Source organism: Kryptolebias marmoratus, linkage group LG8 (assembly GCF_001649575.2).
Source record: "Kryptolebias marmoratus isolate JLee-2015 linkage group LG8, ASM164957v2, whole genome shotgun sequence".
NCBI lineage: Eukaryota > Metazoa > Chordata > Actinopteri > Cyprinodontiformes > Rivulidae > Kryptolebias > Kryptolebias marmoratus.
Window position 1 is genome coordinate 20,738,873 of NC_051437.1, and position 25,008 is coordinate 20,763,880.

The window sequence follows — 25,008 nt, forward strand, 5'->3', positions numbered from 1 at the left end:
TGTGTGTTTGACAAAATCCGAGCACGAGCCTTCCACTTCAGCTTGCCTTCTTTCAGCATCAATGCGCCCTGACAGCTGACCTGGATTCTCCTCTGACAGCGTCCGTGTCTCTCTTCACTCACGACTTTTTCTCGTTTCCATTCCTTTTTTTTTCTCCTCCCCTCTCGTAGTTCACCCTGTTCTCTCTAGTCGATCGAATGATGCTCACCCCCAGTCTTCGACAAGTCAATCAACTTACTGATAATTGATCAAAAGCACAGAAGCCCCTGCTCGGTGCGGCAGCCTTGTTTACGATTAGCTGCCAAACATCAAACAGCATCCAATTACAGGTTAATTAAAATACAACACAATTTAATTAATTATCTCTCCAACCCACCACACAAGAATCTGCTCAGTCTTTTTTATCGAAAAGCCAGTTGACAATGGTTTTGTGTCTGTCTGTTAGCAAAATATCTCATGAACCACTGGACGGATTTGAATGAAACTTGCAGGAAGTAATCACTGGATGCACCTCTACAACTGATTAATGTGTGGTCTCAACCTGATTCAATATGGCTACCACAGCCATCTGATCTTAAAAAAATGCAAAAATGACTATAGCTCAGTAATTTTCACAGATTTTGAGCCAAAATTCATAGTGCCAGTAGCTGAGACTGATCCACAACATATAATTTGAGCACGAACAGATTGCTTAATGTGTTTGTTTAATCTATTAACTTCTGAACTACTAGAATCAGTCCTGCTTGTCTGTTAGCAAAATATCTCATGAACCTCAGGATAGATTTTAATGAAACATTTAGAAAGTTATTATTGGATGTAGATCCACAACTGATCACGTTTTGGAGCCGACCCGATTCAAGATGGCCAGATGACCTTCATTTTTACAGATTTTGAGCCAAAATTTGGTGTAGTATGAACTGAGAGTCATTCCCAACGCATACTCTGAGCGTGACATCTTGTAATCTTTCATAAGACTGTGCATAGCAGCGTTTTCTGCATTTCTGTCACTTTTCAGCAGAAGATGATTTTTGACTGAAACTCTGACACGAATGGCGGCGAGCGATGAGCATTTCGTCAGATCCTTTTTGTCCACAGGTGTTAAATCAGAAACAAGTTACAAGCTGTAGTGTGACACCTGCGTGCACTGGAACGTACATTGGAGGTTTTTGAAGCCAGTCATGAGGGTCCAAACATCCCTGCAGACGACCCATCGTCTTCTGATTGGTTGGGTTTCTTTTTGCCCATCACATGTTCACAAATGAGAATTAAGAATTTATCTAATTAAATGTATATTGATTTGCCTGAACAGCCAAAAGATACTGTTACAGAGGAGTAAACTGTGTATTTTGAACATGAAAGATGAACAGCAGAAACGCCCATTTTGAATCACGCGTCTGTTCTTTATCATTTAATTGGCACTTTCTGTTGCTCTCCAGGCTGTATGTGTGAAGTCTTACACAGCCTGCCGTGCTCAGACAATTAAGAGTGGAAACAGGCGGCGTGAGCGCTGAGCTGCTGCTTCGTCGGGTAGTCGGACTGTTTCAGGTTGTTTCTGAAGCAAGAGAGCTGCTAAAAAGTGCGCTCTGAACGCAAAACTGACGCAGTTTCGATGCAAGACGTGACTGAATCTTTTCTGAGACGTTCAAAGCTTCCAGCTGATGACACAATGAGTTTCAAGTATTTCAATCTCAGCCTCTAAAACAAAGAAACTTATGTCTTATTTTTGCCTGTCACGTGTATTCCAAAGCAATTTGTTGCATAATTTTCAGACCTTCAAACTAAACAAAGTACTGATTAACTTTTGGAGTCATTATGTTTTAAGATGGCCGCAGTAGCCAGTCAGTTTTACAGATATTGAGCTAACATTTGATGTGGTAGTAGCTGAGAGTCATCTCTGTTGCACACTCCAAGTGTTAATGGGTCACAAGAGATCTTGTCTAAAAATTTTACCTGTACCCGTGTGATAATTTAATTCCTCAGGCAAACCACCGTCCCAGTAATTCCTTGACAAATAAAAAGACACTTCAATAATTCAGTAATGCACATTTCTTTAATTGTCATCAACATGTCAAACGTTAATTCATGCCAGAAAAAAAGGCAAAACAGCCACAGAACAACTGTATATCACACATGAGAAATGATAAAAACACTTTAAATAAAAGGTGAACACGTTCGTTCCTTATATTTTTCGGTTTAATGTACATGTACCATTATTTTACAACAACTACACCAGTCCTACAGCTTCATTGTAACAGGGCTTCTTTAAAGACCAAATAAAATGCTGCCTGATTTTAACGTATAAACTAGGATAAACTCTTCTGATTCCTCAACACAAATGTAGAATAATGGCTTCTGAGTTTCTAACATTACAGACAAAGTGCACAATTATCCGGTGAGTTCTTGTTCACTAATGTTTCTGCACATTAGCGCAAAAAAACCGCCCCAATAAATATCTGTTCATTACATTAAGGTTTATATTTTACTTTTTTCTTTTCTCTTCTAAAGTGCAGGAGTGTCACAGATGCTAAAACTATAATTACAGACCATAATTATCCAACAGCTACTGTATGTTAAGGGTGACCAGGTGTCCCTTTTTTTGTGTGTGGGGCTGCAGAGCATTTTTTAGCCCACATCCTACAAAATGAGATCACTTAACAAAAAAAAACAACTTTTACTTTCCTCTATATCCAACGGCTTGGAGGAAATCAAAGAACATTCTTGTCAAAAGAGCTTTAATGTCAAGCAGACACGGGAACATTAGGATTTCAAGAAAACAAAGATTGTGCAGATTTCTGTGGCATTTCATGAAGCCTGACTGCCAGACAAATAAGGCAGCAGAACCTAAAATAACTAACATTTACCACCGAGCACAAGTCATCTTTCTGAGCTTAAAGGTTAAAATAAAATAAAGGCCTAGACAAGTAAATAATCCACTTTACTTTCAGTTAGAAAAGTAATTATTTTAAGTGCAATCAGGCTGTTGGGGAAAGCGCGAAAAGCTGCAGTCAACTAAAAATCTTGTTCTTACAGATTTAAAGGCCTAATCTGTAACATATATACTCTGTTACACAAAATATACATTACATCTACTTCTCAGATTATATGCCAGAACTGGTGTCATATCCAGTGTTGTCCCACTCAAACACCCTCTTTGCCAAATTAAATAAAAACACATTACTTGTTAAGATCTGGTCATGTTCTTCTATCTGACGGCTGTTTGACCCATAAACAAAAAGACAACAGGAAGTAAAGCTTTAAAGGAGACAGCAAAGCACGTCAGCATAGGAAGAACAAGAGGAAAAGTCACCCAAGAAGCAGTGTTTATGTTTTCATCTCTGCTGAATAAATAATAAAAAAAACTAATGTACAGATGAGATTTATATTTCTGTGCATTGCTGTCGATATATCTGCTTTAAAAATAGGCCTTTTCCACACGGGAGCTTGTTTTTTCTTCCACAAAGCAATCTTCTGTGGTTGTTTTTCTAAGAATATTCTCGTTTGAAATGTTTTCATCTACACGAACAGGATGGAAAACGACTCAAAAGGCTGCAGTAACAACACCAGGCCTGTATGTGGCGCTGTAACGCTGCCATGAAAACAAGCTAAAAGGACTTTTCAGTGTGGATGCAAGGCTGAAACAATAAAAAAAAAAAAAAAGTACATAAAAATGGTTCCCGCGTGGACGGGGCCTTAAAGCTTTGAGACAAACAAACTAGCACTAAGAAATAAGACACCATGCTTAACTTTTTAAATCCCATTTCTTTGTGTTTTTAACAAATGAGAAGCATAAAATGTGCCAATAAATGTAAAATGACAGCTTAGCTTCAGGCTTTTCAAACCAAGGTTTGTTTTTTTTTCTTTGATTTACTTACTGCTGACAGATTTTTATTTTATTTTTTTCAAACAGCCTCTTTTTTTTTTATTAAGTAAAACTGTGCAAAAAACAATCCCAGTCATGCCGCGAGAAACACGATCAATTTCGAAGCAGAAAAAGAAAGTGGTGATTCTACATTATCAGCTCCTTGTCCTGCTTTCTCTGTCTTCTAACGCAGACGTGTCGCTCCATCAGTTGTTGTTCATAATCCACCAAGAAGCTGTGAAATGAAACAATGTGTTAATGTTTTATGGTCTCTACATGAGCCAAACAAACAACCTAATGTAGTATATTAATGTTAATACAGCTACTCTGCAGTATAGCACCAGAAAATATGGGTTATTACTACATGACATGAAACCAGGATAGTTTGGAGGTACAGTAAACGATGTGTTTCTGCTGTTTTATTCAAGAAGAATGGTTGAATTGTGAAGGATTTCCTCCTGTGATAAATGTTATGGGATGTTAAGGATGGAACCAACATTTTTGTTAAAAGTGTTTTGCTCTCCAATCCACAATCAAAGCAAAATATTGAAATGTTGCTAAACAGAATGATAGAAACCAGATTTGTTTCCATTAATTGGTTTTGGAGTTGATGAATTAAGTTGTAAAGAAGCATCTGAAGGAGACGCTGAGCTGCGTCAACAAACCTTTGATTAAATCCAAAAAGAAGATGTAATTTTGGCCAAATGCAGGAGTAAATTGGAAAACAAATGGTTTCGGTTCCACCGGACACATCATGTCAAAAAGTCTTCTTCGTTTCTCTTTTCCTTCCCCATCTCATGTCATCGACTCGGGACTTCAAAATCTTCCAGATGTCAGAAGCTGGATGGTATCCTCTAATTCGCTTCAATTATTCATAATTTAAAAAAAGGCTAAAGCTGTCCCAAGCTAGCACTACTAACTCAATCATTCTTGCCTTTGCAATCTTGAGATTGCAGTGGAAATGCAGACATTAAAGGGATAGTCTGATGAATTTTGAAGGGATGTTCTGTCAAATAGTTATCAGTACTTAGTATCTTATCAGAGAGAAATGAGCGCCTGACAGAAATCTGTCTCTTTAGATGGCGATCATAAACCTTTTAAACTATTTGGTTCTGGGTGTAAAAACTGGATTTGAAAGCATTTTATCTGAAAACCAGCTAGAAGTCACCCTGATTAGCATCAAATGTGAACACCAGGGACTTAAAATGACAAGAAGAGGGAGGATAAAATGCTCTAAAAAGGCACATTATCTCTACTGTCCCAAAATTATCCAACACACCAGAGAGATTAAGGCCATTTTTCATCCTCACGCCAATTATTTTATACACATACTTGTTAATAATTGATACAAATACCTGGGAGAAGCATCGTGGAGACGATTTCTGGCTCTTCCAGCGACTCAGTAATGCAGCGCTGGAAAGTCTTGCTGATGGACGACTGCAGATAGCTGAGAGAAAGCAGAGATAAAGTCTAAAAAAGGAGTTCGTAAGCAGCTCTGTGTCCTGGGCAAACACGGGCCCAGCAGTACAAATCTGCCTGTATGTTTTCTTCTCTGACGTGCAACAAAGCGTGCCAGAGCGTACCTCATCCAGGAGAGACGGTCCTGCCAAAACTCATACATGATGAAGCATGATCTGTCTGGCAGGTTCTGGACCGAGACACTGCGAACAATCAAAACAGACGGAGAAATCAGAAAGAAAAGAAAAGAGGGCAGCGGGAGCGATCGGTAGGCATGTCTGGGGAAATTAAGGCGATTCGGAACAGATGTGTGAAATCACACAGAGATCCTGAGGCCAAAACAACAACAACAAAAAGACAGCAAAGAGAACATACTGAAGGTTGTTGAGCTGGCTGGCAGTGGCATCGCTGTAGATTTTGAGAGCTTGTTGAAACTGCTCCACGTCTCTCTCCTTCACAGACATTTGCCTCTGAACCAGGAGGATGTTCTGAAGAGAAAGGAACAATGTCGACATAAACAAGAAACGAATGGTGCTAAAAAAAATACAAAACCTTAGAGATGTTAGACAAAACCCCAACAGTTTCTGTTTAGATGCTTACTGTCATGTAAATGTCAAGTCCAAATATGATCTAGGCCTTTTCTCAGTGATTAATATTTAATTTGTTGAAGTAGTTACTATTTCTCCAAACATAACAGTTATATAACTAATAACACAATCTTTGTCGACCTCAGTTTGGGGTCATAACCTTTTTCCTCTAATCTTCTGGTCTTTGGAGTTGAAAGAGTTTCATTTTATTTCATTTTTACCATTTATCTGACCTTAGTTTGTTGAACAAACTGAAGGTCATTTAGACGTGCACCAACTCATCTAATGTGGTTTTCTGCCAACAATTTCTTGAGCACTTTACTGAAGAAGCTGTTCTTGGCAAAAGCAAAATTGCCTGTTCTCTCCTCCAGAATCTGTATGAACACATGTTTTCTTATAATGTTGGGTTAAAAAGGTTGCTTGAGTTGCATTCTAGTTAATAGTCGACCATGGTTATGGTGGGCTGAGTGGGATTACTTTATTTTTGAACCAAATGAAAACCACACACTTGTTTCCAAAAGCTCTGTTTTTAATCTTACTGGAGCAGAAACGGGATCATTAAAAGCTTTATTTTTTGAGAATGTGACTTTCAGCAACAGCTAGTGGAGTTTCTAGGTGTCCCTTTTGGTAAACTGAAGTCCTTCTTCACTCATATTTGTTGGCGTCAGTCTTGATCACAATCGGGGGGATTTTTGCTGCTTTGCTGACCTAATCCGTTCACTATAGGATTTCTTTTATATCCAACTGATTTTAAATCTTCAAAAACATGATACAAATGATCTGAACCATTTGGAATATTATGGAGTTGTTCGTTTAAAAAAGAAACACCTTTGGTCATTAATATTTGTTACCATTTTAGGTGTGATTTGAATCTTTACACGTATTGTACGTTTGAACCATTTAACATGCAACCCTGTGCAGATGCTCGACTCACCGATTTATACGTTCCTGCCAGCGTGTCTTCCTTAAGAGGTTCAAGATGTGGACTCTGGAAAAAGGTGCATCAATTTTTCATTAAGAGCTCTGTCACAAAACAAAAGCTTTCATCATTTTCACAGGAAACCTCCAGCAGCTTGGACTCTGGACTAAGGCTGAGATCCCCTCCTCATGTGCAGACTAACTAGATATTTTTGGAACAATGGACATCTGATCTAGTTTTTCAGATTAATATTCCAAGTTATGATGATTACATCATTACAAGTAAAATCAGTACCCCCATTTTGTGAAATTATCAGTCTTCTTTGCAAATTTTGAGTATTTCAAATCAAGTTTTTTCCCACCTCACTGGGTTCCTCTCCGTGTTAGGTCTGATAACACCAACTGCAGTCACGGGATGATACCTTCTGTGTGATATTCAAAGTCTGTTTATCACAGTTTGAGTTTGCATTTTGAACTAATCATTTTTTCTGGCAGACGTTTGTCTTGCCAGAGGGTAACTTTTATATCTGCAAATCCCAAGTGTGCCTCATACAGTTAATTAACGATTTTTTAACCGGCAACAACACAGCTGCAATAAAACGTCTTTTTTTTCCTGAGAGGTGTACTCCCGGAGGGGACAAAGCATTCAGCCGAAAACAACTGTCTTTCTGGAAAACTGACTTCAGCTTCTCAACATCACCCCGGTAATGTGGCGAATGAAACTGGTTCAAGTGGGTTTCGTTTTTAACACTTAAAGCCACCCTTTTATAACTCCTGTAGAAACACACAACAGATCGGTTTATTTGTCTTCCTGGAAAGGAAAGTTCAACACCATCTTAACTTCAATCTGTAGTTTAATAAATGAAAAAATGCTGGAGGCAAAAACTGGCAGCAATTATTCACAAACCTCACACTCCATTTTGTCTTCGAGTTGCTCCAGCTGGTTGATCTGGGCGCCCCAGTGGTTGTCAGGCTCCACGCTGACCCCTGACCCCAGAAACAGAAGTACAACACAGACTGAGTCAGTGCGTCCAAGAAGATCAGGAGGAAAACCCTGAAATTGCACCAAAGCACCTGTGGTGAGCATGCCGGAGTAGGGGTCTGTGGGGGAGAGACACATATTCTTCTGGATGCGTCGGCTGAGCCTTTTGGTCGCTCTCTGGATCGGCAGGTCCTCGGGCTTTGTCAGAACAATCCTCCCCGCGCTGCCGTGGTCATGAACAGCCTCCGTGGCGCAATCCAGAGAGGACTGGAGGGACTGGAGCTGGGTGGAGGTTTCCCTCAGCAGGAACCGCGTCACAAACTGACCCAGCACTGACGAACCCTGGTACTCCTGGAGCGAGATGGGGGAAGGGTAAATATGAAGCGAAAGAGCCTTTAGTGACAGTGATTAAACGTAAATTGTATAATTTTCTTCACACATTGAGAAGACCTTGATTAAACAAGATAATATAGCTAAATAAAACTGGTTCATTAGCTCTTTGAGACAACAGCTCACCTGCTTCTTGACTAAAATGAAGCACATAAAGAAAAAGACAACTGAGTTATAGAAAAACATGTCAAAGGTTTGATTATTGAGTGGGAATGTTTTTTGTATTTGAAACCTGAGGCTTTGATTGAGCCAAACGAATGATGAAACACAGGATTAGGATGACATTTCAGACAGAAATATGTTGCTCATGGCAGAAAACTTGAACTGAAGCAGAGTCATTTAGCAGGAAAACGAGCTGACAGCACAAAGTTTGCTATAAATCAATGATCTGCAGCACCTGCTGCTCTTTAGCTCAGCTCCAGTGGCTCTTTGGAGCTTTGACCAACAACAACATGAAAATAAACGTTTATATTCATAACCGCAACAGCTTTCCAGTCCAATTTTATGCAACGCGTGAATAAAATGTCCATGACAGAATAATACTAATAACTCAAGAAAATAAAAAAAACATATTGATCCCTCTCTGGTAGTTTGTTAGCCAATTCATTATTTAGCTTCCTGCTGTGCAGTGTGAGCTTTCTTTGAAATCCACCAGGAAATTAAACATTTTAACACATTTGAGACAAGCTGCTGAGAGAAAAAAACAACATGCAGTTTTACCCACACCACTGTGTTACGAGTAATTAAAGTCAGATGTTCTAGAAAACATACGGCAAGTCATTCTGATAATAACAACTAGAAATACAGGCTTATTTTTGATAAAGATCTAATAACAGCGGAAGAAGAGGGTCTCTGTTATTATATCTGTAAAAGAAATTCAATAAGTCACAATTAAATAACCAACAAACTGGCTGAATTATTATGTCCACCCTAATAATTTATTAGAATGCTTTATTCTATTGTTGAACGCTTAAAATTATTTTTCTCAAACACAGAAATGACTCACACAGGCCTCCATAGTTCATTGTTAAAATCCCCCTTTTTCATAAGAATTAGATTTTTTTCCTTTGGCCTAACATGTAAAAATATCAATAAATGTCAACAATTTATTACAGATCTTAATATTATCATATTACCAACAACAGTTGTTAATATGTAATATTTATGTAACACTTACAGAGTTGTGTTATCCTCGTTTCAACTTTATTTTAAGCACATTTTGTGGCTCTGGATAAATTCTATTCAGTGAGATAAGGGTCAGAAATGTCTCTTTTGATTTTTAAGGTTGCAGACCCCTGGAATCGTTGGAAAAGACTGACAACTTGAAGTCGTTCAGCAGTGAGTCATGATCTGAATTTAAGTGAAAACGTTTCCAGGTAGCTGATATGTGCCTCTGCAAGGCGTCAGTACGATGATATCTGCAAAACGAATGTGTGTCTGATTTATAACGTAGCTTTTAGTTGATGAAAGGAAACAGGATTAGCCAGGAATGTTCTCAAAATGGCAAAACTAACCAAGAACACAGACGCTGTCTCGGATATTTAAATACAATGATAATAGGAACAAATGAAGAATCTTTTTTTGAATTGAGAAAGCTCCTCGGATGAGAAGCGAAACATCTTCAGCTGCAGAACAGAAGCCCAGTTGTTTTTGTTTTTTAACCTTTTTTTTGGATGAATCAAAAGCATGTAATAAAACAGAAATCCGTCTCATTCACAGACATTTTCAGCTCCGTGCTTGTCAGCGAATGCTCCTCATCAGTCTCACAAGCACCCCGTGGTGCAATAAACAGAACTGCATTTGAAATATGACCACAAAATTTGCTTGTGCTCTGTTTCGCAACAAAGTTTTATTTTTTTTCTTCTTTCTTTTCCATTTCTTATTGACGCAGACCATAAAGTGAAAATGTCTTTTTTATGTCATAGAAAGACATCAGTGCAGAAAATAGATTGAAATCAATGGTCTGTTGATTTCATCGTTGCACTTTTTATATTTCCTGGCATCATAAATCATTTTGGATTACCCTATATAAGCCTAATGATATATGGCATCATCTTAGCAGTTCTTTAGGATCAGCCGGTGGAGCAGTTCCTTTACCGACTCTGATGTCTGAAAGGCTAAAAAAACATTCCCTGCTTCAGGGCAAATGAAGCTTTCTTGCAAAGTAACAGCAACATGAAAAATGCATGAGCCGTAGGAAGGCCTGTTTGATCCACAAAAAGGCAGAGGGGGGAAAAAAAAGCAACAGCCAGACAGAGAGACAATGCTGGAGAAGGCTGATGCAGAGAGAGCAAATAAAACAGAGGAACAAACAGTCGGGAACCCCTGAGCGAATAATGCAACCGGCTCGTGAAGGAAGAAACAATAACATGCGACCGTGGGGCTGTGCTGAATGTATTTGGAGGTCAGATCTGTCAGACAGCTCACATTAAGCGCTGCAGTGAAATTAGGATGCAGAAAACTATCATTACAACACCCAAACATCTACCTATTCACGCCAGGCTCTCCAACTTCTGCCAAATCATGAAATATTCACCACTTAACTTAGAAAATTACAGCAGAATAATAAGGAATAGTAATTAGTTTATGATTAAATCAGTGTAAAAGTTTTTGGGTGCTAATCTTCTGTGCGTACACCTTAAGCAGCGTGATTATAGGGGCCGCGCTTCATTATCAGACACGAAAATCCCTTGCAAAATCTCCTTGAGTAGTTAGTCTTCAGCCCTAATCAGCTGGGCCTCAAAAGGATTGCATGAAGATCTAATTTGCATGTTATACAATCCACGACTGTCGATTTTATGAGCTACTGAGTCTCATTATCTTACAGGAAAAACAGATCAAACTGTGGGAAAAAAAAAAAGGTTCTTTTACTTCAACAGACTTTCAAACTTTTTCAAAAAGTAATAACCGAATGAAAAGTGATGCAGTCAGAAACGCTCAGAATAACGTCAGAAGATGATGATGATGATGCAGTCAATGCTATTTTTGAAGCTGGAGGAAACATTGCTCCCACGTGAAGCTGATTTACATTTGAAAGCTAAAAAATGCAGCTTTACAGAGCCCATCACGGATTAACAAACAGCATTTATGTTCTGAGTAGACGCTGGTACATTTTGCACATTAGCTCTGTTAATCTCACACAACATTTAGTGCTGCGGGGCTGCGTGGTGCTGCAGTGGGAAACATCTGTGTGGGTTTATCTGTGTGTTTGTGTGAGCTTCTGGGTGTCCTGGACCTATCACCCAGTGTCAAACAGGACAGGATCAAGCCTCCCACTACCATCTGAGGGTTAAAGGGAACGGATAAATCTGCAGCTGCAGAGTCGGTTCATCGGGTGATTTGTTTACAGTTCTGTCTGTTCCCCCTAAAACTGAGGAGTTTCTGTTTTTCTTTGCAGTAGATGATCACCTCTGGCTAATCTGTCTGCTTCTGGTGAGGTCATGTCAGTCTGTGTAAGGCAAATATTTCTTTTTATGCAGCATCCTTCCAGCTATACTGGATTGTTGACATGTAACCTTTAACACAAATTCATGGTACGTGGAAATGAAATCTTACTAACTGCTTGGATGTTTTCCTACCACAACCAGAGCCTCAAAATCAGAACAAATTACATCATTTTTTCAACACTCAAGGAATAAAAAATGTGTTGGATATTCATAACTTTTTTAGTATAACTTGTTACGACTTCAGTATAGTCCATGAAAATGTGAATATTTTATTCGACCAAGCAAAACAGCCAAGCTAAGCAAATATAGACTAAAATAATCTAAAATAAAAAAGGGGGAAAAAAAGATAATACAATAATACTTCATATTAAGCTAACCTAGTCTGAAATAAGATAAAATAAGCAAATCTAAATTAAAATAAGCTAAGATTAGGTTAATTATGTTAATACAAGTTAAGCTAAGATAAGGTTGATTAAGGTAATATAAACTAAGGTTAAATTGGTTAAAATTAGCCAATGTAAGATCAAATAAGCGAGGTAACACAAAATCAAATTAGCTAAATTAGGCAAAAACAAGTTGTGGTAATCTAAGATATGCTAAAATAAGATAATGTAAGCTAAAAAAAAAAGATAAGAATTTCTAAGTTAAGCTAAGAGTAAATAAACTGACCTAATATAAGCTAAAATAGTATAAGATAAGAGATTTTATTGTCCCCAACTGTCAATTTTTTAACCTAACAGGAGTCAAAGTATAAATAACTACAGCTATTTGCAAAGTTCATATTAACAGAATAAAAGTTAAAAAAAGACAAACTGAATGAGGCTGTTCAGGATAAAGAAACTAGGAACAAATTTATTCACAGTTTCGTTTTGCTTTTGGGCAGAATGGATCTAAAATCAGATACAAGCAGACTTTACCCGCTGTGTGTGGGTGGGTGGGCGTGAATTCCCAAGATCTCCTTCTTAACTACGGCAACGTTCTTACAAACAGATTCCCACAACCTGACTGCAAATGTTCACAATATTACACAGTCTACTCTTATTCCTGAGAAGAAGAGACACTAATCAGGACGTAAAACAAAAGAATAACTTGCAGATTAGCTGTTTTCTGTTTGGCACTTAATAAACATTTAGTCACATTTTTCTGTCATTTCTTTTAGACACATTTGACCAAAACATAGCACCTAACTCTCCTCGATGCTGGTATTTTGGAACGATGCTGGTCTGAAACAATCAACAGCATTTGCTTCAAAAAATGAAATTTTATTTCACGTTAATTTTGGGCTCTGGAAAATTGTGTATTTCACAGATTTTACCCCTGAATGTTGCGGCTCTGTTTCCTCCTTTTTTTTACACGCTGGTGATTCATAAATACAAACAGTTTGCCAGGTTTCTCACATCAGATGTGTTGTTAAAATCTATTTATGACTTCTTTTTTTAAATAATAAAGACTTTTAAGTTCATGTTTGAAAGGGTTCAACACAAAAGAGAAGGAGCTAACAATAGGACAAGGCAGTCAAGCTGGGCAGCTTTTAGTTTTTTATCACCACAACAGGAAACTGATCAGGGAACTGACTCGAGGCGCAAACGAAATGTTTCAACAAGAGACGGGCGATGCTTTTGAGTTTATTAACGCTGTTAAGCTGCTAAGTCTTTAAAAATTTACAAAGCGCTGAAAGTTCTCATCACTTACCTCCTTAGTTTTATCCATGGCCTTTAAAATGGACACATTCAGCTTTTCCAGTGCTGACAGAACGTTAACGTACTCTCCCAGATGTGGAGTGAAGTACTCTGGTGGAGAAAAACAAAAATATTTAGGCTGATTAGTATTTTAGCTTGTATCAGAATTCTGTTTGAGATATTTAAAATTGAGGTTTTAGGCATTATAATGGTCATTAGATAGATATTGCTTTATGAGATCCCTTTTGAAAATATATATCCTTTTTGAAACATATCCGTTACATTGAAGGTTTTAAGAGGTTTTCTTAGTAATGTTGTAAAAATATAACAAAGCTGTCCTCACCTGAGAGCTCGTTTATGTCCAGGTTGCTGTGGGATGATAAAAAAAAAGGACAAAATGAGGAATCACACTCAAACAGATGCCATTAAAAAAGTTTTAAAAGCCCTATGAAAAGTCCCTTTTAGTTCTGCAGAGGCTTTCAGGCTGTGAAGTGTGGGAGACTGAATCAAAAACGTGAAGGTTGAAGATGTGCGTCAAAGACTCCGTGTGAGAAACGGACCATTATTCTTCTGGGAACGATTGAAGCTGGCCTCCTAATTTGATCCTGCATGGCAGCGTGACAATCACTTGGCGCTGCTGCAGATGGGATGATATGGTGACAGCTTAGGTTCGCCTCCTGATACGTGTCATTTGGAGCGAAACATACTGTGATCAAATCCCAACAAGCACATACGATACCCGCACAAAATAATGACATCGTGGGATCAGAACAGGCTCAGTTCTTCGTCAAATAGGAGTAAATATGCAAAAAAAAAAAGTCACTACTTTTCATTTTCCAAAAACCAATGAAGAAACATCCTTTTTTTCTTTTAAATTTTCCTCTTTATTTTAGCAACTTATCAATAGTTTTCTGAACATTTACAAGTAGGCTACAGTCAAACAGGAACCAGATTATGGCTGTATGTAGAAATAAAGGCCAAAAATCAAATACCTGAAAATTCTGAAACATTTTACTGGGTTTATTCCAAAGTTCTGCCCCTAACCTCACAATTTATAGCCTAATGCAACAAAAGTGAGTGGTTTTAATTTAGCAGGCTCTCATGTAGTTGATAATGTGCTCCAAACATGTATTACAACGTTTTCATGTTTCTTCAGTGAAATAAAACGCTGCGTTTCTTTGAGCCAAAGACTGCAAGTTTCCTCTGATTCCCTCGCTGCCAGCTCTTAATCAGCTGTCCATCTGTTTTTGCAGCTGATTCGAGAAAGTACCGAACTGTACCCAGACTCGCTGCCTTTTTTCCCTAAACCCGCTGCCATCTTTTCGAAGCCCAGCGTCAGATTTTTGAACTCCTCCAACAGTTCTTCGCGTGGAGCCAGTAAAGAAACCTGCCAAACGAGGCAGGCTACTGTTTCAGAACCGACAACGTTCTGCTGGGCAGCTTAACAAACGTGGTGGAAGGCTGCAGGGAAATAAAAGGTACTCTTGGTTTTGTTTCAGTATTTACATATTTCCTGTTTTGTGTTTTGATCTTTTTGACACAAATCTCTACTATAGGCCTTTTATTTTGAACAAAAACTTTGCAAAACCTCTTTTTGATTGCTAATGAGAAAGATCTGCATTTCAGCCCAGGAAGGAGGAAGATATTGAAGTTTGGGATGTAATCACTTCTGTTGTATGCAACAGATTATTGCACAGCTGAAGCATATAACAGTCTGTAAATCTGTAAATCTAATGATAACAAAGAAATGTGACTTAGCTTAAACATTCATATCTGAGAGGCCTTTTCCTGATTGGTTGATATTTCAGGGATATCCAACAGCAGAGAGAAATCCTGCAGTTATCACCAAACCATTTACTCATATATTATTCCTGTGATTAAGGATTTGCAGTGGGCACAGGCAGCTGTTTAAGTTTCTCATTACTAGTCAGACCGCTGCAAAGAATTAATGAATTAAGGCTCTCCGTGGATATTTTTCATTGAGGTGAGGAATTAAATTGTTCCTGCCACGCAGCAGGAGAGCAGCAGGGGCTGCAGACAGCAGCAGAACTGGAGGATATCCTAAAAGTACGAGGGGCTTACTCTGTCTGCTGCCGGTCGATGGAGTAATAGAGCTCCTGCATCTGCTCATCAGTGAGGACGCCGTCAGTGAAGTAGGACTGGAACTCCTCCAAGGAGAGCTTCCCATCGTCTGAAGGGAGACAAACCGGGGGAAAGTTACACCTCACCAGAGCTGGAAATCCTTTCTTGTCCTAACAGGACGCTGCTTTTCATTCCAAATTATAGAACAAGGCGAAAAGCATCAAACTAACTGAAATGGAGTGACGACGTTAGAAGTCCTGATGCAAAAATAAGATATTTCTCAATAGCAAGGGCTACTTTAACAAGCAAACTAAGTTTTTAACGAGCTGTCACCAGCTTCCTTCTGGAAGCAGTGACACTTTCTGAGACACATTTCTCTGCTACTCATATCATCTGTTCATGAAATACATTTTGACTTGCTAAGAACTCCCAAGTAATGGATGTGCCAGGACGTGATTCAGTCGAGGAGTTAGTGAGAGAGGCTAGAACAGGAAGGTTGTCGAGTACGCAGGATTGTAATTTCTCTCTCAAACTTCCCTGTAAAATCTCGTTCCACACGATGTAGGAGTAAACACAATCTGGTGCATCTCTGACTCATCATCTGATTCCATCAGAGCGGCTCTGGTTTGGATTCACACTCGATTAGACACAAAATACAGCGCCGCTCAGATGGCACGTTACACAAGCGTTCACGGTTTCTTGGATGCAGCAGGAAAAGAAAATAAAGCTTCAGGCGATACGCAGAGCTTATCTCCCAAACTAGGGGGACTAGATTCTGCCATTTGTAAAGTGCAAAACAAATTTTGAGACCACTTTGTGAGATATTTTATAAAAACACTGGAAGAAACTTTTAAAGTTACTTTGCTTCTCTTTTAACTGTGATGATAACAACTGTTGGCTCATCGAGGTAAAAGCCAAATTACAGTGGCTATATTACTTTTTTATTGGCCTAAAATGAACCGAAGCCTTTAAAAAAAAGCAACTCTATTTCAAAAAGGTTACTTTAGACAGCATTGCACAAACACTTTCTGTATTAGTCCAGCAACAAACACTTTAACTAGCTGTTTATTGAACAAAATAGCAAAACATAGTCAAGATGCCTGCAAATGTTAAAGAAAAAAACAAGTACATTTGCAAATAAGAATCACTTGCTTTCTTTTGTGCAGACTGTTTTGACCTACAGAGGATTTCTGGTGACCTAACACGTTTCAGAACAGCTTCCGCCAGCTGTATTCACACTGAAACTCAAGTTTAAAAGCTGTTCGTTGTGCGAGCGGCGAACTTTGTGTTGATAATAGACCAGTGTGTTGATAAATCTCTGCTTTAATCCAGCCCTTTCCTCCCCCATCCATGGATATGATCTGTCAAAGCGTGCGGAACGGAGCTGCTCAATGGCATCAGCATTCAGCTGTCAGACAGAAAAATCTCATTAAGAAATATGCTGATTTTGCTGCAGTGAATCTGCCTGTGACGAGCAAACACACACCTCTTCAGGGAAATTTAAAACCGTTAATCACAACGGACGCAAGAGTTACTAACCTCTCTGACATCACCTTGAATAACAGCGCAGCTCAAACTGTGACCTAAATGAGATCTCTCCCTGTGGGTAACCTTAAAGCTGTGATCGAGGCAGGACTAATAATTCATGAACCTCAGCAGCAACGCGATTCGGAAGAAGAAAAAAGATAAAAAATGAGCAGCAGAAACATGGTGATTTAGGTTTTCAATGTTCTGTTTATGTTTTGTTTTAGAGATGAGAAATAAAAACTGTTTCTGCTCCAACAAGGTAAAGGACTCGAGGAATAAATAATATCCTGTTTTTTCTCTAATCCTCAAGGTTGGTTTTCGAACATAAATGGCCTAAAAATTAATTAACGCCTCTAATTTAAGCTTTTTACTATAAAAACAGTAAAATGTCAATTAAACAATCTGCAGAACGTGTTATCAGTTACCTTGCTGTGATTTATAGTAACACTAAAGTACATTCAAACAGCAACTCTTTGCATTTAGATTCATGTGTAATAAAACTGTAGTTTTCAGACCCGCTGACTGTGTGGAGGGAAAGAATCGATGCTCGTCTGAAGTTGTGTGTCTGCCTGTGAAGCTCTGGCTTTGCAGTAACAAGATCAAAAACAATACATATTTCATGCTCATCCTTTCTTCTTGCAGGCTTTTAAAATGCAATTTTTTTTCTAGATAATTTATAGAAATCATTTCATATTAGATTTTACTGCCCTTTGTAAATGATAGCCTGACAGTTCTATGCAGTATACTGAATAAGTGATGTGTAATCTGCAGATTACACAGCTCTGTATGAAACAATAAATGTAGGTAGTTTTGACGCTTAAACATTTAGCATTTGGGAGGAATTACAGCTGATCGCTGGCTCCATCTGGAGCTGCAGCACTTCTGCACATCACTGCATCCTGGGAGATTTCTTCTGTTGCCTGAAACTGTCTCAGCTCCAGCAGTGAAAGCAATTTTTACTGAATACAGCAGAAAAACTGAAGTATGCGACTGAAACCTCACAGCTATTAGGACGAGAAAACCACTGACATATAACAGGTCACAATATGTTTTTAAACCTTATGCTATCTTTGCTGCAGGCAAAGCATTTTAATTTAACAAAAACTGGAACCAACAAGTCTATTTTTAAACACTTTTTTCAGCTAATTGAACATTTTTAGATTTCCGTTTCAGTCTGTTTTGTTATAGAAGTCTTCAGAATACATTTCCTACATCTCTCAACCTTTATAGTCCTTTGCCTTCAAAGCCTTGTTGCTGACTTGTCTGCATTTTGCACGCTTGTTATTGTGTCTGCGTGACAAATCAGAGCTGCGCTGTCAAATGAGATTATGATATCACTTATCACGCTTTTCATCTTCTTACATCTTTGTGTAGATCTCCGAGACGCATAAGATAAAAGCAAAAGGAGCATTAAGTGAACCCTTGGAGTCTACTTTATACAGCCAAGCACTTATAAAGTTAATTTTGGCTCTAAAAATCTTATTACAGCAGCTTAGAGGGGTTTATTGGTTTCCTAGCCAGTCATCATTATAATATAAATGCATTGTAGACTGCAGCGTGTTATGGCAGCCTACACAGTATAGCTGCTGTTAGGAGGGAGGCAGCTTCTTGGACGCAAAACTCTGCTGCAAACTGAAGATAACAAGCACAAACACGCAGTGCAGTTGCTCTTTTTCTTTTCACCTCATTTCAATTCTTGCAGGAAAGAGAAAACAAAAGCTTGGTGTTAGAGCTGAGGGACGGCTTGACAAACATGTAACGTTCTGGTGGCTGAGGTTGAGTCGGTGCTCGTTTGCGTCACGTCAAATGCTTCTGCTGTGCATCACTGAACCATCCTGCTCATTAACAAAGGAATAATGTGGGAGAATAAAAGACTGAAATCCAACCAACCTCTCCTTTCATCTGCTACAGATTTTTAACAAAAGCCCCAATGGGGAAAAAGCTTTTTTTTATTATTAGTTTGTTATTTCTCCCATTTATAATTCACAAACTGTGTTCTCCATCTCAGTATGGGTGAAAGAGGCGCTCCGGACGACCCCTGCTCGTTGCAGCGCATGTTGCATCACAAATCTCGCTCTTATGCAACACATTCAGCGTCCTCCGGAGGGAAGCGCTCACAGATCGTAGATGCTCTACAAGCATTAATCACTTGGCCCTTTTTGCATTTTACATCCCGTTCCACGTGGGTGCACGGCATGAATAAGAAATCATCCAGAAAACTGATTATGCCGTGTTTTCCTGGGGGACATTTAGGGGCTGAATTTTCTCGATGGTGAAGAGGAAACAGGGATTCAGTAAGAGGGTGACATGTCAATTTAAGTCTCTCGTTTAGAGTTAAAAATGCACCCGAGACCGCTAAGACTGCAAAGCAATAATTACGGGGTATCTGTCAGTGCCCTGAAAGGTATTTCTGTATATCTTTTCGCCTGCCTCCTATCACTGCACCGAGCAGTGCATCGCTCCTGGCAGTGCACCATGATGAGTAGTGCCTGCGGGGTGAGCTGTAGGGGTTCATCCTGTCAAATCCTGACACATCTCAAAACTAAAAAAAAAAACAAAAACATGCAGCTGCACCTGACCTTGGATATTTATGTGCCTCGTCTCTCTCACAAGGAACCCAATAAGAGAAGGAAAAGTTGTACCAATATCGCAGAAATCCCTTCTGAGTGAATACAAGGTAATTTTTTTCTTGGAAACTTTTAATTGAGTAATAATTTGCTATTTAATCCAATGAGCTGTGCATTTGGCATACTCACCATTTTTGTCTGCTCGGCGGAATATCTGCAAAACACATAAAAAACAATTAAGTTTGCAGTAAGTAGATAACTCAGCCTTTAGACTGAGAGCATGCAAAGCCTTCTGCATAGCATTAAGACAAAAAAATAATCCATCTCAGAGAGATGGGCATGTTTCTCTTCCTTTCTGCACTGAGCAGCTGTAAAATCCTCATCTCAATGAAAATAGACAGATTTCAGGAAATATAACGCTGACATTTATGCCTCCCCTGGAGAAGCCTTAAACGGATGCCTTTCATGTCTTCTTGTCTCACCGGGGCACTTAAAATGTCCGTGCTGCTTTAAGATATCCCCTGACTTCTGTGGTTAACCTGCACGAGCAGGAAGTGACGCTCCTTCATTCATCCTGGCTGTGGACACAGCCAGAGAGTCATCCCTCACATCTGCAGACACCAAATCTAAAAATATGTACGGGAGTTCAAAGAGGGTCTTTATTTCCAGCTTTCCCTCGGCGCTCGATCACTCGGCGTGGACCAAGAGACCAGAGGTTGGAATATTGATTGTATCATTAAAGTGGAGCCGACACGTCTGTGAAAGCTTATTCCTCTTCAAACACATCAGAGTTTGAAGGCTTGATTTTGTTCTGTTTGCTTCCAGTTTTTAACCTCCTCCCTGCTTCAAACTTCAAATGTACCAGAAAATAAAAAACGATGATGACACTCAGAGCCAAAAGAAGAATGGATTTAAGGATCAATCCAACAGAATGCAGTCATCTATTTTAAGCTACATTTAAACAAGTACTGAATTATGTGATATTTATTTTCTCTAAAGCATCTTAAAATATCACCTAAACTGATCGTAGCAAACAAAGAAATGTACTTCTGTTCTTTTTTTTTAACTCCAGTAGTGTGATAGTCTAAAAAAATCTGCTTCTCTTTTAAGAATAAATCTATCATTTATTATTAATATGGTTAAAGGATTCAAGATAATTTGATCTTTAAGTTATTTCCTGAAATTTCATTCATTTTAAAACCAAGTTATAAGCCTGAAAACCCAACAGATTCAAATATCTGATCCTTTTTCTCCCTCCTGCCATTAAAAATATATAATAAATAATAATCAATAAGGAGCAAAGTAAAAAAAGAATTATGAGAAATTCAAAGACAAGCAGAAGTGTGAGCAGTATGGAAGCATTTCATTGAAATAACTCGTGATTTTCTAGTGTTATTTACATTTTTTAACTTCTATTTCAGATATTTCAAATAAATGACTGGAAGTTTTTCTTATAATTATTATTACTGTGGCTCTAAAGGTAGTATTTTACTGAGCTGAAACTGTCAGAGACTAGATGGCAACTCAAATGTAAGTCATTCTTACAAGAAAATATCCAGATTTTCCGTTCCAGTCTCACCTATTTTGCTGCAAACCTCACAGCTGTCTCCGTGTTTATCATTTAATCTACTGGAGTGTGCTTTTCAAATAAAGACAGGCAGATTTGGACCAGCTTTTTTAACTGTTGCGTTCTTGAGGCGGGTTAGAGACACCGCCGATAAAACTGAGAAGGGTTCGAGACATGTTGGAGATGCCTTCGGGGACTCTGTGACTATTTTAAGAAGAATTTTGTCACACAGTATTTTTGAGCATGTTCAGAATTCAAGCGACAAGACAGAGAGCCTCTGTGACTCAGAAGTGAGGAAGCTGAGAAGCACAGAGAAGTCACCACCAATTTATACTAAATTAAACAAGGATTATCATTGTTATCAAGGTTTTAGGGTCTTTTTAAACTCTTCTTTTGTTCATTTCTGTACAAATATGGTTTTGTTTTGCTTCATACCCTTTTGTCCTGACTGTTCCCTAAAGACAGAACACACAATAAAGGAAGTCAAAGTCAAATTTCACAGACTGCATCATCCTTTTTTTATACTTCTACTCACAATGTCAACATAGTGACTAGTTAGAGCTGCAAACCTCATGCAGGGAAACTCTGTCATTGTGATGGACTGAGACTAAACTTTGCAGAGGAGCTGGTGCAGCCCTCCACCATCTGGGGGGGGTGACAAGCTGACAAGCTGGCAGTCGGATGCAGGTAGGAAGCGCTATCAATGTCAAATCTCACAGCAGAAGCTCTGAGACCTGATCCTGTCCAAGGCGGCTCACAGGAAGGCAGCAGGGAGCTCGCAGGAATTAAATACAAGCTGGGATGCAAATTTACTGGCCTTTTTTAATCTTTTGCTGCTTTATGGGTGAAACCTTGATGCAGAAATTGCCATTCCAGAGAGCTAAGTGGGCGAGGTGAAGCTGTAAATTTTAAAAATCTAATTCTGAACTTGTGATCTGCTAATTAATCACCCAGAGTCCTCCGGGACGCAGAAATTGCACTTAGTGAAGATCATTGAGCTTTTAAGGCCTCACTGGAATGCACAACGCCGAGGAGTATTATAATCCCCCCCCCCCCTTTTTTTTTTTTTTAAAGTAATTTCTCAGGGATGTGAAGGATTTGCACTGAGAGTTGGTTAAAATAAATGAGTGTAATTAAAAAAAAAAAAAACACCTTTTTCCACCGAGATTGAGACAAACGCTTCAAATATCTCCTTATTAGTCTGGGAGGTGTGCAGAGAGTAAAAAACACAAATTAGTCTCAGCTCCCTGTGAAATACTGCCAGCACAAGTGAGAGTGTCAGCATGATTTGATATTGGAAATCTATTCAGGGCGGCTCGATGGCATTATTTTTAGAGTGGGTATGGGAAGAGATCACGACAGCGAAGTCGGATAGGTTTCCTTTCAGGGAGACTTGCAATCTGTGAAACAAAAGGAAACTATTACCCTCTGACTTTCACGGCTGTGGCGAAGAAACGCAAGGGCTGTGCATGATGGGCTGTGGGAAACGGATGCTGAATGCATTTAAAGTAAATGCACGCTCACTGAAGAATGATTCCCCCTCTGATGGCAATAATCTACCTTGAGGAAACTGAATTAAATTTGCAGCCAGCTGTCAGGAAGCCCACAGCCCGGAAACGACGCTTCTAATAGACACTTTTATGGCGCATCCTCGAGAAATAAAATTTGCAAAAAAAAGCATAAAAAACTGTCACTGTGACTCCAAGCAGAAAGCATCAACATGAAATGTATCACTGCCGGTTTGAACGGCTCGATTTTCTGTGAAGGGAATACCTGCGAAATGGGACAAAATAAGAAGATTTTTAGTGGTGTCATGCTGTAAAATCCCCAATAAATAATTCAAAGGTGTGAAATGCAGCTCTGCTGGAGGACGCCCATGAAAAGACACCACATAATTATGTTCTGTAAGTTCAGTTTGTGCATATTTTGTGCAGTGGTTGCTTTTGGAAAACAACCAAATCAGCCGGACTGGATTTTACTTTGCAGGTAAATTCCTCTGCATGCCGGGGTGACTGGGTTCTCTTTGTTCCATGCATTAATGTCCTCACCTTTCTTACATAAGGCTTTTTGTCCACCAAGCACGTGAATATTTCAACTCAGCCTGAACCCCATTCATAAAGAGAGGAGTGAAGGACAGCGCNCCGCCCCCCCCCCCCCTCTCTCGCCTCCTCCGCCTCCTCCCCCCACCCAAAGAAACCAGGCAGAACATGTCTCAAACATGCACAATGTGAAGTAAAACACATCTGACAGGTTGAAAGGAAAAGACACTCATTCGCGGCTGTGACGTCACAGCCCGTACTCACGTCCTGGAATAGAGCGATGCCCTGGTTCTGGTTCTGGTTCTGGTTCTGGTCCAGCTCCTGCTGCTTCTTCCAGTGTTCGTGTTTGGCGGACTGGAGACACATGGTGATCAGCTCCGTGCAGGCCAACATCTTGATGCTTTCGGTCGGATTTTTTTTGGGGGGGCTTTAATGTTATTATTATAAATATTAATATAATAAATGTCAGGGTTTCCTGGCGCGCTCCTCCTGGAGATGCTGTCCTTGTGAGGCAGGACTGTGGATGATGATGATGAGGAGGAGGAGGAGGAGGAGGAGGAGGAGGATGCTTGTCCTGTGTGATCCAGGCAGGATGAGATGAACTCTGCTGCTGCCCTCTGCCTGCACGTCAAGAGAAGCAGAAAAAAAAAATTTGAAAAAAAAAAAAAAAGCACCTCCTCCTTTCAGACGACACCGAGGAGAGGAGTGCACCATCTGCTGGTGGCTGTCAAACAAACCTCTAATTACAGCCAGGAGGAAGGAGGTGGAAAACAAACAGAGCAGGAGCATCATTTACATCACTCCACTTCAATTATTCAATACAGGAAAAAAAGGAAAGTTAATAAATGAACACGCTTATATGATCTGATAAATGTGATTTTATGTCAAACTGGTCCAAACTATTCATATCTGAGTCATTTATGTGGTGTGTGTGGCTCCTGTCTGAACTTTAAAGCCTTTCTTTTGTTGTAAGCATGAGAAATTAACTCAAGGGAAGAAGGGGTTTCAAAACAAAACAGGAAATAAGCTTAAATGGTGCCATAAAATGGAACATTACAAAATAAAAGCCTCTCAAAATACATAAAAATTGGATTAAAAAATGACAAACAAAGACAAAAAGTCATATGGAACGACATGGTTGTTATTTATTTCTGACCACCTTTCAGTATTCACATTCTATAACTGTAGCTGCATGAGGAATAACCAGAACAAGATGGATCCTTACAGGAGGGGTCAGGACAGAAGAGCTCATGGATGCACTTCAAAATGATCTGCAGCAAGACGGGAAGTTAAGATATAAAGAAAACAATGTTAATAAGGCACAGGAGGAGTTTCTGAGAATATTTAAGATGCTTCATGATAAGAAAATAAAGGCACAATAATAATCTGTGGATGTCAAAGGGACTGAAGAAAGAAAAAAGAAAAATACACGATATGGAGATTTATTCAACATAGAACTAAAGAGGCAGAAGATGAATATGAGGTATGAAAAAATTAACAAATATGCAAATTTGTAAAGAGTATTATAAAGGGCATGTCGGAAATATTAAACAGTATAATCAGAATTAACTTTAATTAATTATACAGAGTATTTTATGGGAAAGGGTAATCTATAACACAGATGAAATAGTTTGTAACAGTTGGACCAAAACTAGCAGCAGAAATGTATGATCCAGTGACACTAAATGATGTAATGTAATAAAAAGAAATGATTGTTAAACCTGTTAATGAAAAATAAGTTAAAGATCATTTAAATAATTGCAAAAACAAAACATCCACTGATTATAATTAAATAAATGTGGCAATAGTAAAAAAAAAAAGGTCATTGATGAGATTTCTAAACCACTAACCCACATTATTAACTTATCATTACAAACCACTTCTTCCTACTTCCTTTCAGATAAAGA

General features: G+C 38.9%; 1 protein-coding gene across 1 annotated transcript; it reads right to left on the reverse strand.

Annotated features, from left to right (window-relative positions):
- Window positions 1-2,031: 2,031 nt before the first annotated feature.
- LOC108236868 (N-terminal EF-hand calcium-binding protein 1) lies at window positions 2,032-23,727 on the reverse strand. The gene is made up of 12 exons (XM_017417907.3): window positions 23,366-23,727; window positions 19,685-19,709; window positions 15,402-15,510; window positions 13,663-13,688; window positions 13,333-13,430; window positions 7,897-8,155; window positions 7,730-7,809; window positions 6,839-6,892; window positions 5,693-5,805; window positions 5,443-5,520; window positions 5,215-5,306; window positions 2,032-4,094 (listed from the first exon to the last, which is right to left on the reverse strand). Exons 1-12 carry the CDS (start codon window positions 23,492-23,494, stop codon window positions 4,066-4,068), a joined length of 1,092 nt encoding a protein of 363 aa, XP_017273396.1. The 5' UTR covers window positions 23,495-23,727; the 3' UTR covers window positions 2,032-4,065.
- Between the last annotated feature and the right edge of the window lie 1,281 nt (window positions 23,728-25,008).

Excerpts from the sequence above, each read along its gene's own strand:
- LOC108236868 (XM_017417907.3), bottom strand. The coding sequence starts at position 23,494 with ATGTTGGCCTGCACGGAGCTGATCACCATGTGTCTCCAGTCCGCCAAA. Across the intron at positions 5,806-6,838 it reads TGGCAGGAACGTATAAATCG|AACATCCTCCTGGTTCAGAG; the intron begins GTGAGTCGAGCA and ends CTTTCTCTTCAG. Across the intron at positions 5,307-5,442 it reads GACCGTCTCTCCTGGATGAG|CTATCTGCAGTCGTCCATCA; the intron begins GTACGCTCTGGC and ends GCTTTCTCTCAG.